Source organism: Oncorhynchus masou, chromosome 29, assembly GCF_036934945.1.
Source record: "Oncorhynchus masou masou isolate Uvic2021 chromosome 29, UVic_Omas_1.1, whole genome shotgun sequence".
NCBI lineage: Eukaryota > Metazoa > Chordata > Actinopteri > Salmoniformes > Salmonidae > Oncorhynchus > Oncorhynchus masou.
Genome location: NC_088240.1, coordinates 32,027,428 through 32,042,662, shown reverse-complemented (window position 1 = coordinate 32,042,662; position 15,235 = coordinate 32,027,428). Strand labels below are relative to the sequence as shown.

Genomic DNA, 15,235 nt, shown 5'->3' with positions numbered 1-15,235 from the left:
TTACAACGTTTCGGGATAATGTACGGATGTTTGTTTTTTATTATTATTTTGATTGTGGAAAGTGCAACCTATGACGCCATCGCTCGATTTACTTTGGTGGATGTGGTGTGCGCATGCGCTCTGGGCAAACTAGGCTGAGGTGGGAAAAAATGTTCGATTCATACGTTTTGGTTGAGATGAACGGAATAAACCAACATAATCATAATCACGCTACGTCGTAAATGAAAATAGCAAAAGGTGAGAAAAAAATGTATACTTTGATATGACCATGTCTCTTCGACAGGACAAGGCTACAACCTGTCTACAACCCCAGAGAGTTATTGACAGCTGATCTCTTGCGCTAGCGACAACAACCAACACAAATGACTTTTATTATATTATATTCTGTAGTTGTCTTCCTCATCATATCATTCATTTATTTCCCTCGACCTAGCTCGTTATGCAAACCAAACTATTACTGTAGCTACAGTATATCAGAAGGTACATAGAAGGGCAGCTGCTGTAATCTGTTGGCCTCTATGGATTTAGATGCCATAGGAATCAACAGCCATGTGTGTTCAACCCAACCCTGTCAGTACTACTTATGGTTCCTTTAGTTTAAGGGACAATCTGTTGTATTTCTGATGGTTGTATTTTGGTTCTTGCAGGTATTACTCTGGAGAGTAGACAGCTCTGATCCTGACCATCTTTATCGGGGGGAATCATGAGGCCTCCAACCACTTCCAGGACTGGTGGGTAAGACCTTACCTTTAGACTTTGGCTACAAAGTTAAGACGCATATTACGAGTTCCCTCCATATCCCAGAAACTCTACGCAGTGTTTACCACATCAGGAACATTGATGTCTTCAAACTCAAACAGGTGACTACCACTTACAAGGTTAATGTATCATATTATGTCCCCACCATTGTATCGTATTTGTCATCATGCCTCCCCTATTTTGCCACTAGATCCAGATGCCTGTGGATGTCTTCCTGACCCATGACTGGCCTCATGGGATCTACCATTATGGCAGCACGGGGCAGCTACTGAGTAAGAAGAAATTCCTGAGGCAGGAGGTAGAGTCCAACACACTGGGTAGTCCTGTGGCTGCAGTGCTCCTGGCCCATCTGCAGCCTAACTACTGGTTCTCTGCACACCTCCACGGCAAGTTTGCTGCCCTTATGCAGCACCCGGTGAGCTGAACTGACTACGGTTATGTAGAGAGACTGCTGTGGATATTCAGAGATGTGATTCTTTCTGATTAATCAGAATTAAGATTCTGGGATTTTTGTATAATCCCAAACCAATATCTTATTTATCCTGATTGTCATTGTTGTGTTGCTAGGTCACGGAACTGATATTTCCTATGCAGCACTGGTTATATTGCTGCTCTGTTTTTCCCTTTAGGCCAATGGTGATGCTGCTCTCCGCACTGCCAAATTCCTCTCACTGGATAAGTGCCTCCCCTACATGGACTTTCTACAGGTGAGAGAGGGTGATGACACGTGGGATGGATGGTGTGTGATTATGGTCCAGTTTCATAGATATTTTACATTTAAGTCATTTAGCAGACGCTCTTATCCAGAGCGACTTACAAATTGGTGAATTCACCTTCTGACATCCAGTGGAACAGCCACTTTACAATAGTGCATCTAAATCATTAAGGGGGGGGGTGAGAAGGATTACTTATCCTATCCTAGGTATTCCTTGAAGAGGTGGGGTTTCAGGTGTCTCCGGAAGGTGGTGATTGACTCCGCTGTCCTGGCGTCGTGAGGGAGTTTGTTCCACCATTGGGGGCCAGAGCAGCGAACAGTTTTGACTGGGCTGAGCGGGAACTGTACTTCCTCAATGGTAGGGAGGCGAGCAGGCCAGAGGTGGATGAACGCAGTGCCCTTGCTTGGGTGTAGGGCCTGATCAGAGCCTGGAGGTACTGCGGTGCCGTTCCCCTCACAGCTCCGTAGGCAAGCACCATGGTCTTGTAGCGGATGCGAGCTTCAACTGGAAGCCAGTGGAGAGAGCGGAGGAGCGGGGTGACGTGAGAGAACTTGGGAAGGTTGAACACCAGACGGGCTGCGGCGTTCTGGATGAGTTGTAGGGGTTTAATGGCACAGGCAGGGAGCCCAGCCAACAGCGAGTTGCAGTAATCCAGACGGGAGATGACAAGTGCCTGGATTAGGACCTGCGCCGCTTCCTGTGTGAGGCAGGGTCGTACTCTGCGGATGTTGTAGAGCATGAACCTACAGGAACGGGCCACCGCCATGATGTTGGTTGAGAACGACAGGGTGTTGTCCAGGATCACGCCAAGGTTCTTAGCGCTCTGGGAGGAGGACACAATGGAGTTGTCAACCGTGATGGCGAGATCATGGAACGGGCAGTCCTTCCCCGGGAGGAAGAGCAGCTCCGTCTTGCCGAGGTTCAGCTTGAGGTGGTGATCCGTCATCCACACTGATATGTCTGCCAGACATGCAGAGATGCGATTCGCCACCTGGTCATCAGAAGGGGGAAAGGAGAAGATTAATTGTGTGTCGTCTGCATAGCAATGATAGGAGAGACCATGTGAGGTTATGACAGAGCCAAGTGACTTGGTGTATAGCGAGAATAGGAGAGGGCCTAGAACAGAGCCCTGGGGGACACCAGTGGTGAGCGCGTGGCGAGGAGACAGATTCTCGCCACGCCACCTGGTAGGAGCGACCTGTCAGGTAGGACGCAATCCAAGCGTGGGCCGCGCAGGAGATGCCCAACTCGGAGAGGGTGGAGAGGAGGATCTGATGGTTCACAGTATCGAAGGCAGCCGATAGGTCTAGAAGGATGAGAGCAGAGGAGAGAGAGTTAGCTTTAGCAGTGCGGAGCGCCTCCGTGATGCAGAGAAGAGCAGTCTCAGTTGAATGACTAGTCTTGAAACCTGACTGATTTGGATCAAGAAGGTCATTCTGAGAGAGATAGATCCAGATTAAACCTACTCCTGAATTTTTGTAGAATCTGTTCATCTTGGTTTGTGAAACAGCTTGCTTGAAGATCTTGTTTTATGCTAGTACAGGCTATAGGTTTCTTCTATGGTGCATGTCTGAGTTGATGCTGACTTGTAGGGTGTGTGTTTTAGATTGTAGAGGTAGCAGACAGGCCAAGCTCATCCCAGGTTCTGGAATATGATCCAGAGTAGCTGGTCATCCCGAAGGCTAAAAGACAGCCTACTGGAACCCTCCACAGAACAACGGCCTGCACATAAGGTCAAATACTCACGCTGTCTGTATTCCTCTCTCTCTCACACATATGACACACCCTGCTATCTCACTTAAACACCTCTTCTCTCACACACATACGCATTTGTATACTTACAGACCATCCCTTACTTACACACCCACACTTAACTACTTCTGTATGTTTTCCAGGTGGGACATCAGTGCGCCTGAGGCAGCCATGGTGGAGGCTGTGGATGAACTGGGAGGTGGGCTGTCCATCCCAGACAACTTCAGCCTGACCGTGCCAGCCTACGATCCTGCCTGGCCCCCATCCCAGCTACAGCACCAACCCCCAAACCACCCAGCTCTGTGCCACCCAGGGCCTCACAGACATCTATGCCCAGGTCGGGGGACAGATGGGCACAGGAGCTCCAGAGCTGGAGGATGATGATGTCCAGAGTGGGGATGAACCCTATTGACACCTCAGGCCTGTCCAGCTCATACAACCCTGATGAGATTACCATAGAGGAAGAAGAGGGGGAGAATGAGGGAGGAGAGAAAAGGGGTAAGGGGGAGGGCCTTGATGCAGTGGTGCCTGAGGGTGAGATGGGGGAAGCAGGAGAGAGACGGGACTCAGGGAGCCTCTGGAGAGCTACCCCCCCCAGTCGCATGGTCCTGTCCATGCTTGAGCCCAAATCAGACCCCGCTACTCCCTCTGGCCTGTCCCTCAACCTGCCTACCCCCTCTCACTCCTCACCCCTGGAAGGGGAAAGGGAGGGGGAGGAGCCCCTTGTCCGGATCCCCAAGCGCACCAGTGGGAAGAAGGGGGACCACAGCAATACGGGTAGCAACTCCAGGATCAAACGCAGGAACCAGGTCATCTACACAGCAGTCGACGACAAGGAGAGTAAGGACTAGGGCTGGAACTTGACCCAAGTTTTGGTGGGAACTGTTGTGAAATATACAAGATTCTCATGATGTTTTTATATTGATATTGTCTGTCAATTGTCCTTCTTTATTGCAAACCAACAGAGAGCTGTTTTATTAGGAAAGGGAGAGGGGAGAATCCCATGATGGAAATGTATGTTTTTAAGTCTAATTTATGTTTTTGTAAATAATTACATTTTGGACAAATGTTGATTTCAGACATTTTACTGAGTCGTTTTCTAGTGTGGGTCAACTGCAAAAGGGCTGTTGTAAACAAAACATAAAACAAGTATATCATGTAAAGAATGCAAGTTGATGTTTATTCATGAATCTTGCCCTGGAGGCAGAACTGAGCAATTTCTGCTTGAAGGGCCAACTGCAAAGTCAAAATTAGCTATATTGTACAAATTCATGATAACTCAAACTAGTTTTTTTGGTATTCATTTAAGGTTAGGCATTAGGGTTAGCAGTGTGGTTAAGGTTAGGTTTAAAATCAACTTTTGACTTTGTAACTGCCAGCTAGTGACCACTCTGCAGAACTGCCTCCAGAACAAGATTCATGACAAAAAATGCTAACCTCTGTAAAGAACATGATTATGTTTGTACACTAATCAGTGTTTCCCAAACTCAGTCATGAGGCCCTCTGTTGGGTGCACGTTATGGGTTTTGCCCTAGCACTACATAGCTGATTCAAATCATCAAAGCTTGATGACAAGTTGGTTATTTGAATCAGCTGTGTAGTGCTAGGGCCCCAGGACCCAGTTTGGGAAACCCTGCACTAAATAGTCAAATCAATTTTGAACATGAACCTTGTGTATGACATTTTTACTCTTGTACAAATGCTGAGATCAGGCCCATGTTCATTTTTATGCAGTGCTTTGTGACTGCCATAACCAGTGGTTTGTTTTTTTGTTGTTGCAAGCCCCCCCCTCCCCCTAAATGAAAAACTATATTTCAAGCTTAACCCATGACAGAGACAAGTGGCACAACTGGACTAAAGCATTTATGATACAAGCCCTCAGTTCATATTCACTGCACACATGGCGCAATAGCACATCTTTATTGAACAACACTTTACAGAGGAGCTGAGGGAGTTTGAGTCTTTCCCACATCGGGTGGACTTCATCATTATTACACTAACCTGTGATCATAGAATAAGAGTTCATGAATGAGTGACTCGTGGACTTATCAATTAATCATGATGACAGCCCATGAAACAATTAGCTTTGAAATGAAGTAGAGCTCATCACATAGATTGGTGTCCTTAGTGACTAATTCCAGCGTAATGATATACGTACTCTCGTTAGTAAAATCAACAGTTTCAATCAAATTAGGTGACAAAATATACTGTATTTGACAAGAAGAGCTCCTTACAACTGTACAAAGAGCAGAATTACATTGTGCAGAAAGAGTTAATGGTTACAAGCTGTTGAGGTCCAGGGAGATGCTTTGCTTTTCATTTTTAGCTGGTATGGCAAACTCTGGAAATTCCTTTGGTATCTACTGTGTTAAGTAAATCAGCTTTTAGTTTTCTTGCACCTTCTTTGTGGAACAATCAACCATCGACCGTTTGTTTGCGGGTTATGTCATACCAAATTTAAAAAATCACGACAGCTGTGATGGAAACAGGTAGTTTCGGTGCAATTTTTTAAAATGCCGACAGAATTTGTTCGTTCGACATGGTGGGATCTTTTTTGTGTCTTAATTAATTATGTGAGAAATGGTAGTGGAAACACCTTTATACCCAAATATTGTTATAATAACCATAATATGGAAGTAAACTTGAAGTCGTGACGATATGGTGTGTTGTCCTCCCACTATGACTCGGGAAACCATGCAGTTTATTAGGCTACAGATGAAATAATATATGATGAACTTCACAGGGTGGTGAAAGCGCATAGTGATCTTGATGCTCCTTTCCAATACATATCGAGGGTCTTATTCTGGTGACATGATCGACGCTTGACTGCCGTTTAACAAAAACAATTATTCTTGCTCCCATCCGTAATAATCCCATTATATAATCTACCAGCCCAGCCTACGCACATATTCACATAAATCTGTCACCAATTGGATGGAAACCGATCTAGTGTGTTTTTCTTTCTGTTTGCATTTTGCTGCGTATATTTTCTGTCATTCTGGGCTCATCTGTAAAAGAGACCTTGGTCTGAGTATGACCCCCTGATAAAATAAAGGTTCAATAAAAAGGTACATGTCTGCCTATTGAACACGCCAAAGCAAACCCAAAACAAAGAACAAAGGAAGAAAATGGGAGAAGGCACTTCTTGTTTTGTTTGTAAACCCCTTGTAAGCAGCCTTATTCTTCTTAGCTAAGCCTCGGACACATCCCAAATGGATCCTTCCCTACACCAGACACTCCTGTAGATCTTGGAGAGGTGGAAGCAATATGGCAAAAAATAATCCACCTATTTGGCCAGGTTAAGCAACTATCATAAAGCATTAACCTTTCTGATCTGTTCAGATCTACATAAATATGTCTAGGGGTTAAGGGTCAATTCAGAATCCATCAACAGATTGAGTAGCTCTGTCACCAAAGCTTGCCGTCTCACTCCAGTGCTTTGAACAGCATCAGCTCATTAGTCACGTTAAAAGCGTTTGTTTACAATGTTTTCAATGACATCAACTCTTAAGTAGTAAGAAACAAGACAAATGAGGAACAGCAGAACATATCATGTAGATCATGGCCCTTGCATCCACAACATGACAGGCCAGATACCAGATACATTGGTTTCCTACCTACAGGACTGCAAGTCTAGAGGGGTTTGAGTAGCCTGGTCCCAGATCTGCTTGTGCTTTCTTGCAAACTCCTATAGTCATTGTTGAGCAGAGTGAGACAGATCTGGGACCAGGCTAGGGTTTGAGATCAATACCAACTATAAGTTATCACTACGAGGGGCAAGGAATTTCTGCTGACGATGTAAACTGACCAGGAGAGACTGTGGCCATGGATATCACCAATTGTGCCCTAGACAGTGGATTGATTGTTAGAAACAGTGAAGGTTTCCAGTGAAGGTCTAGCCAGACAGACATGGCCTAGAGCATGACTCAGTCCCAACAGCAAATAAATACTGGACTCTGGGTTCTTTAGTGTACATCTGTGCCTGGAAGATAGATAAATGAGGAGGAGATGCCTGGATAATACCAGACTGGCACTGGCAGCATGATGTTTCACAACACCGCTGTCTAAGGAGTAATAATTATAATAATATAGCCTAGGGATTCAAATAAATAAAGGGCACCAGAGGAAATAAGGGCATTAGAAGAGGCAATAAACTGTGGTTATCCTCCCTCTGTCTTTTGGGATTGTGGGTAACCTGTGCCATCTAACATGGGTTACTCTATCTGTAGGGACTGGGGAGTATCTGGAATGGCCCAGAGTTGGGTTAAGGTTGTCCAGGTTGTCTGGGGCTCATGCCAGAGGAGGGTGATGAGAGGGCATTTAATACAGCTCTGCCTCTCTGTGAGGTGCACAAATGGGAAGACTATAGGGAGGGAGTATGACCTGCATCCCATTCACTCTTTCATTCCCTCATCCTTCAGTCTCCCTTGCTCCATCTCTCCTTTCTTCACTCTCTGCCACTCAAGAACTGATACTGCAGCGATTGCATAATCAAATGGAACCATGATTGAAATTAAACGAGACAGACAAAACGCAAAACAGCCACGATTAGCGCTCAATACTATACAAAGTATTCACTCTCTCACAGTCTTTTTCCTCCTCATGTCTGTCAGTCTTTGTCCAAAATCTCTCTGGCCTTGATTGGTGAGGCAAACACTCATAAAAGACAACCGTCCAACTCAAACTCCCTCTTTCTTTCTTCCCCTCTTTCTATTTCTCTCAATAGTGGTCTGTCTGTGGATGGGAGGGAGGGTGGAGGGGGTGTCCCCCTGCCCGACCCCAGAGGTTTGGAACAGGGATGGCAGGATGGCGGTGAAGCAGTCCTAGTTCCCTCCTCCTCCTCCTCCTCCTCCTCCTCCTCCTCCTCCTCCTCCTCCACAGCAGGATCGGGTGTTGTGGGCTTCAGGATCCTGTAGGTTCACTCCCCTGTGTCGTGCTGCGTGTGTAGGATTCTGGGTGTCCATTTTGGGCATCTTTTTGGCTGCAGAGATAGTGGAGCACACTTTGTTAGAGGCCAAAAATAATGTTTGTTATTATTAGTTTGAACTATGCCCTGGAGTTTTTCCTGGTCATGTGTACATTTTTATTAAGCCAATAGTTGATTTGAATATAAATTATTATCCCTAGAAGTCGCCCTCTAGATGGTTGGGAAAAGATGGGAGCTCACCAATGGCCAGGAAAAGTTCGTTGACATTCATGGCAGTCTTGGCAGAGGTCTCCATGAAGAGAAGTCCAGTGTCTTCAGAATAGGTCTGGGCCTCCTGTCAGACAGGCAACACATAATGAAAAGGCTATCCATCAGTATTGGGAATCCCCAGTTAGAATTCAAATGTGGTATAGCATTAAGTCATTGTATAGTAAAGGCCTTAACAGCTTTAAGAGTCAGTGTTGAGTACAGTACCTCATACTCCACTAGTCTCTTCTCAGCCAGGTCCGCCTTGTTGCCTGCCAGAGCAATGACAATGTTGGGGCTAGCCTGCCTCTGTAGCTCCTTCACCCAGGCTTTAGCCCGCTCAAACGTCTCCTACAGGAGGGCAAAATATAGACCACAGGAGAGGGACAGAGTGGAGAGGTGAGAAAGAGGAGTCAGATACAGTGCAACGTTTAAATAACATGGCTGTGTTCACATGATAGAGAGGGCTAAAGCTTCTATACAGTACAATACATTAATTGTTTACTCTTAAAGTTAGCTCTGAGCTTGCATCTTTGTGGTGTGCTGATGACTACCGGCTTGGTGATGTCAAAGACCACGATGGCAGCCTGTGCCCCGCGGTAGTACATGGGAGCCAGACTGTGGTAGCGCTCCTGTCCCGCTGTGTCCCAGATCTCAAACTTCACGGTAGTGTCGTCTAGACACACAGACTGGGCCAGGAACGCAGCTGAGAGAGGGAGAGAGAGAGAGAGAGAGAGAGGATGAATAACTCATGATGTAAAACTTAGTCCTTTCATCTCAGACAACCCTCCCAACTTGATCCAGGAAATCTGGCACAGTGTGCTTACGCTGCGGTACTCAAGGACAAAAAGGCTCCTCAACAGCTTCTACCCCCAAGCCAAAAGACTGCTGAATAATTCATAAAAAAGCCACCAGACAATTTACATTGACCCCCCCCCCCTTTTGTACACTGCTGTTACTCGTTGTTTATTATCCATGCATAGTCACTTCACCCCCACTTACATGTACAAATAACCTCAACTAACCTGTACACCCGCACACTGACTTGGTACTGTTGCCCCCAGTATATAGCCTCGTTATTGTTATTGTGTTGCTTTTGATTACTTTTTACTTTAGTCTACTTGGTAAATATTTTCTTAACTCTTCTTGAACTGCACTGTTTGTTAAGGGCTTGTAAGTAAGCATTTCACGGAAAGGTCTACACTTGTTGTATTCGGCGCATGTGACAAATAAAGTTTGATTTGAACAGAGTTGCCCAGCCGTGATCTGGGGCCAACAGTGTGCCCGTCAACTTCTCCCCTCCCCTTATTCCCCATCCCCCATCACCTCCGATGGTGGTCTCCTGGAACTCATCAAACTGTCCCTTGACGAAGCGCAGAACTAGGCTGGACTTTCCCACTGCCATGTCTCCCAGTAGGACCAGTTTAAACTGGCATATCTTGGTCTGGGGCAGCGTGCCATTGGGCCGGCCACTCCCTCTGGTAGCCATGGTGACGGTGGAGGGTGGGGCCTCCCAGTGATGGGAGCTTAGACTACAGGGATCTCTAGGATGTGAAGTCTTTCTCTACCTCTCCTCTCTTTCTGTCTGCAGATGAGAGAGAATGACAATAGAGGGAACTGTTATGACAAGCATTGGTGGTGATGGAAAAAAGAAAGAGTGGCTCACATGACAGCAGGTGTCATTCAGTCTGGACAGGTGGGTAATTGTTTCATCTGTATGACTAGATTATTACATGATCTGCAATAAAGCCCATCCACACATCTAGGGTGACTGACATAAAACACAGGCTGAGGATGTGCGCTGGCCTGCATTATAGATCGTCATAGGAATCATGGAACGGTCAAAACAAGTGGAGGTGTCGACCATTCCAGGTACAATTGATAGGACAAAAATGGTTATGTCTGACATTCGCACCAATGATGTGTGTTGATCTCCCTCTCCACACTGTCACATGTAAACAAGAGCTGTCATGTCAACGTTTGTTTCATTATGGTTATAAATAATGTACGACTTGTCGACTGCATGAACTTTACAAAAAATCATGTGCTCAAAGGTCATACAGTTTTTTGATGAAGTCGCCACAGTTGCTTCTCACCCACGACACCATGCAGCATCACCTGACTTGTGGAAGGCACTATTTGTCAACCAATCATTAGGGTGCTTTTGTTTCACCCACACAAACGTGGCCGAATGTGACTGAAACATGAACCAACTCTGCGGATTCTAAAGCTACAGGGGATACAAATGAAAAGTGATATTTGCGACCACTCTAACCAATGAATTGTACAAACGTTATATTTCCAGTTTGTGAATGGGTGATATGGGGGTTTAGAAGTTTCTTTAGACATTTATACATTAACACTTTTATAAACAATGGCAGCTATGTTGACTCTGCCATGTTGATCTGAGCCTTAATGTTGTAATACCACTACATTGTCCGACTTTCAGCTGTCATTTCCCCCGAATTCACTCGCCGACTTTCGTCTACTGTCGGCTTTATAAGGCTAAGCCCTCGAACACACCCATTGTCATATCAGGGGAATGACTGTGCTTTCACCACCAGAGATCAAACCACGTATGTGGCTTTGCCATTGTTAATTACCTGCTACGCATTTAGCTTTATTTTTTATTTTACATTGGAGAATAGGAGTTATGCAGGTATTGTCCGTTTTATCCGTTAATTTGTGCGTCTCCGTAGAGAATGGACTCCGTTGTAGCCAAGTCATTTTGATGCGGATGAGTAAATTCGGCCCCAGCTCTGGTTCGACGCCCTTCTCTTTCAGCCTTGCGGATACACGTCCCATGTAGCCTACACACGGGGAGTAGAAAAACATCAATACATACCAGTGACAGTATCGGCGCTGTCTCTAAAACGATCTAAGATCCCAGTCTTGAGTCTTGACTGTTGACAATTTATCTACTGGTAAAAGGACTGTTAACGCTTCCTGCAAATTCGCGCAGTCGCAGTCAGTGCCGCATTCTCGATTTTCTTAAACGGATAGATAACGGCATTCTTCCACCTTTTAGTTCACGTCAGGTGCAAAGGTGCCCACTCTTCCAAAAATTCCCCAACATATTTCATTGAGTAAAATAGTTTTATTTGTAAACCGCATTCCCGCCACAAAAACATCAAAATTTGTAATGCCAAAAGGTCGTAATAAAAAATATTCCTCAATAAGAGGGAGAGCGTTTGATTTGCCTGCTTGGGGGCAAAGTTCCTTTATTGGCATGAGAAACATGTTTACATTGCCAAAGCAAGTGAAATAGATAATAAACAAAAGTAAAATAAACAATACAAAAGGGAAAATAAATAAATGTAAAATATAAACATAAATACCACATCTTCACCAACAAACCGCCCAAGAAGGTCAAACTAAAGTCTGTCAGCTAGACACACACACACACACCTGGACCAAACTAAAATCCTTCAGAAACACATCCCCTCTGACCCTCTGATACACCAAGCCCTGGGTAAAAGTCTCCTCCTCTCCTCTTCTCCGCCTTCTCTCATTCCCTTCTCACATTATTTCTCTAAATGCACAATAGGTGATGAGATTGTGACCCTGTAGGTCACAGTTCAGTCTGTAGCAGCATTCCAAACCAGTTCATTACCTCTGATCCTGTGATGTCACTGGTATTCATTCACAATGTACTGTATAGAGTATAATATGTTGTTTTATGTCAGAGTTGGTGTGTATTCTCCTCATACTGAGGGATCTGTCTGTGAATGTGCTTTTGTTCCAGCCCAGCACTAGCACACCTGATTCAACATAACCTCTCATCAAGACATTGACAAGCTGTATAAGGTGTGTTAATGTTGATACAGTATGTAACTTACAACACTTGAGGTCTAAGGCACTGCATCTCAGTGCTTGAGGCATCACTACAGACACCCTGGTTCGAATCCAATCGAATTGTTTCATAACTGGCTGTGATTGTGAGGCCCACGGGACTGTACACCATTGGCCCAGCGTCCTCCAGGTTTGACCGGTGTAGGTCGTCATTGTAAATAAGAATTTGTTCTTAACTGACTTGCCTAGTTACATTAAAAAAAAATATATATATATATATATATATATATATATATATATATATATATATATATATATATATATATATATATATATATATATATATATATATATAGCTCTCCAGGACCAGGGTTGGCCAGGGCTTGGGAAGTGTGTGGGAGGTCTGGGTTAAAACAAGTGTGTCTCTCTTTTCAGGCTTTGTGACTGTTTGTTTCAGTGAAAGTGAGGGGACAGCTTATAATAATGGCTGGAATGGAGCAAATGGAATGGCATCAAGCACATGGAAACCATGTGTTGGATGTGTTTGATAACGTTCCACCAATTCCGCTCCAGCTATTACTCCAAGCACGTCCTCCACAATTAAGATGCCACCAACCTCCTGTGGTTTGGATGTATTATATGCTCCTCTGACCCAGATGCTATTTTAGCACTCATTGCACTTTGACTAGATAAACTTAAGAGACACCAGACTTCAAGTCATAACGTCATCATAGGAAAAGGGAACAGCAATAGTAGTCTATTTGTCTCCCCTGTTCTCTTCCTCTCCTTCTCTTCCTCTCTCTCTGCCTCCCTCCCTCTCTCCGTTTACTGATCCAAACACTATGAAACTGAAGCGTCTGCGTGAACTGAAAGACTGACATTTTTTTTAAAGTTTGATGTGATTTGACTGAAGCAATGAAGTTGACTGAGACCTTGGGTGTCTTGAAAAACGCTTAAAATAAAATGTATAATTTATTATTGTGTTTGTTGTTTGTTTCTGATGACACTGGTGAGGTCTGTGTACATGAAGGCTAGTAAATGTACCATGCTGGGTAGGTGAGTGCATTTTTCTGCTCTCTGCTCCACCACAAATCTCAAAATGGACTTTTCATAACTAATGCTTATAATCAGTGTTTATATATACAGTGTTTATATACAGTGGAGATCAGTGGTGTAGTTTACCCACCTTTTTTATTTTGTGAGAAAGTATTTTAAAAGTATTTTAAGTATAGGGAGAGTTACTTTATTCACCATGGACAGCATAGTTTACCACCACATCAATGGTAGAGATCATGTTTTAAGATTGTGAGGATTCTAGCTGAGGATATGTTCATACACAACACGCTTGTCTCTCTCTTTAGAGATGGTATCTTTGTAACTTTCTCTCTCTCCAGTGCCCTCATTTATCAACCGGGTGTACATTTCTTACTAAATTCTGCCATATGTGGAGATTCAAGGATTTGTGTGCACCAGAAATTATTAGGATTTAACAAACTGTCGTACACAATATATAGGCATGCTTTTATTGATAAGTCAGAGCCATGTTATATTTGTGCGCTACACCCCAGCTTGGAAAATACCCTCCATTTACCTTTTATGGGAACAAAAACACCCTCATTTGCTGTATGATTTGGAAATGTTGGAACTTGGCCATGTCCGTTTCTTAGAGAAGCAGAATATCAGATTTTTATCACATTTCTGTAGAGTTGAGGGCAGAATGTTTTAATCTGTTGCAGTGACTGGGGCGGCAGGTAGCCTAGTGGTTAGAGTGTTGGGCCAGTAACCAGAAGGTTGCTGGATTGATTCCTCGAGCTGACAAGGTAAATATCTATCGTTCTGCCCCTGAGCAAGGCAGTTAACCCACTGTTCCCCGGGTGCTTCTTACCAACGGCAAATGCATCTGTTTTATTATTAGGCCTACGTTTTAATTATGACTTTGTGGCTGTGGAAGCTAGTGACGATCAACTCTGTAGTCACCCCTTTGAAGTTGAAATGCAAAATGGTTAAGGTAAGGGTAAAGATTAAGGTTAGTTAAGGGTTATGGTTAAGGTCAGGGTTAGGGACAAGCGCTGGTCAAATGTCCTCTCAGAGCATGCAGCCCATTTGAAATGTAAGCTCCACCCTCACCATTGGGGCAACCAATCACATAATTTCTGCCTTGGGGCAGATCTGCCTCCAGAACAAAATTAATGAATAAAAACGCTAACCTGCCTCTGGCAGGGTTGGTGGTGTTCGAACAGGACTTCCTGGCGCAAAGCTGGTCTTATCAATAACAACACAATAGTGGCTGGATACCCTTTCATCCTAACCCACAGGTACACTATGTATTACACTACACACAAATAAACACATGCATGGACACACACACACACACACACACACACACACACACACACACACACACACGCACGCACGCACGCACACACACACACACACACACACACACACACACACACACACACACACACACACACACACACACACACACACACACACACACACACACACACACACACACACACACACACACACACACACACACACACACACAGTGTGAACACTATGCCGAGTGCTGGCCTGTGATACATCTAACAACTGCGTGTGTATCCAGACCCTGTTTACGTTCATGGTGGTCAGTACCATCTGCTAGGGGTGAATGTGAGAGAGAAGCCCCAAGTGGAAGAGTTTCTTAGTGGGGCTGATCTAGAGTTCCCCTACCCTGCTATTGTCTGAAGTGGTGCTCACCTACATGGAGACACAATGTGAGAATGGAGTGGAATGTGTTTGTGTGCGTGCGCATGCGTGTGCGTGCGCATGCGTGTGCGTGCGCATGCGTGTGCATGCTTTTGTTTGTTGGTTTGTTTATGTGTGTCTGTGTGTAAGGGTGGTGGATACCTGGTATACTTGTTAGAATTAAGTGTAATTGTACTTATTCTCTTGACCTTGGTCGGATGCTGTTATTGGCTGGGCTGCGAGGCTCCTCCCCAAGTTGCCATATTTAATGTACGAATAGATCAGCCCCCACAACCCCTTTGGTCGAGTC

At 44.7% G+C, this 15,235-nt stretch overlaps 1 protein-coding gene and 1 pseudogene across 1 annotated transcript; one reads left to right on the top strand and one right to left on the bottom strand.

Annotated features, from left to right (window-relative positions):
- Nucleotides 1-113: 113 nt before the first annotated feature.
- On the top strand, nt 114-4,300 carry LOC135519565 (lariat debranching enzyme-like; annotated as a pseudogene).
- Nucleotides 4,301-5,889: 1,589 nt separating this feature from the next.
- On the bottom strand, nt 5,890-11,360 carry rab5b (RAB5B, member RAS oncogene family). The gene is made up of 7 exons (XM_064944531.1): nt 11,246-11,360; nt 9,727-9,985; nt 8,955-9,106; nt 8,629-8,751; nt 8,395-8,488; nt 8,107-8,208; nt 5,890-8,076 (listed from the first exon to the last, which is right to left on the bottom strand). Coding segments are annotated over exons 2-7 (636 nt in total). The 5' UTR covers nt 9,890-9,985; nt 11,246-11,360; the 3' UTR covers nt 5,890-8,074.
- Between the last annotated feature and the right edge of the window lie 3,875 nt (nt 11,361-15,235).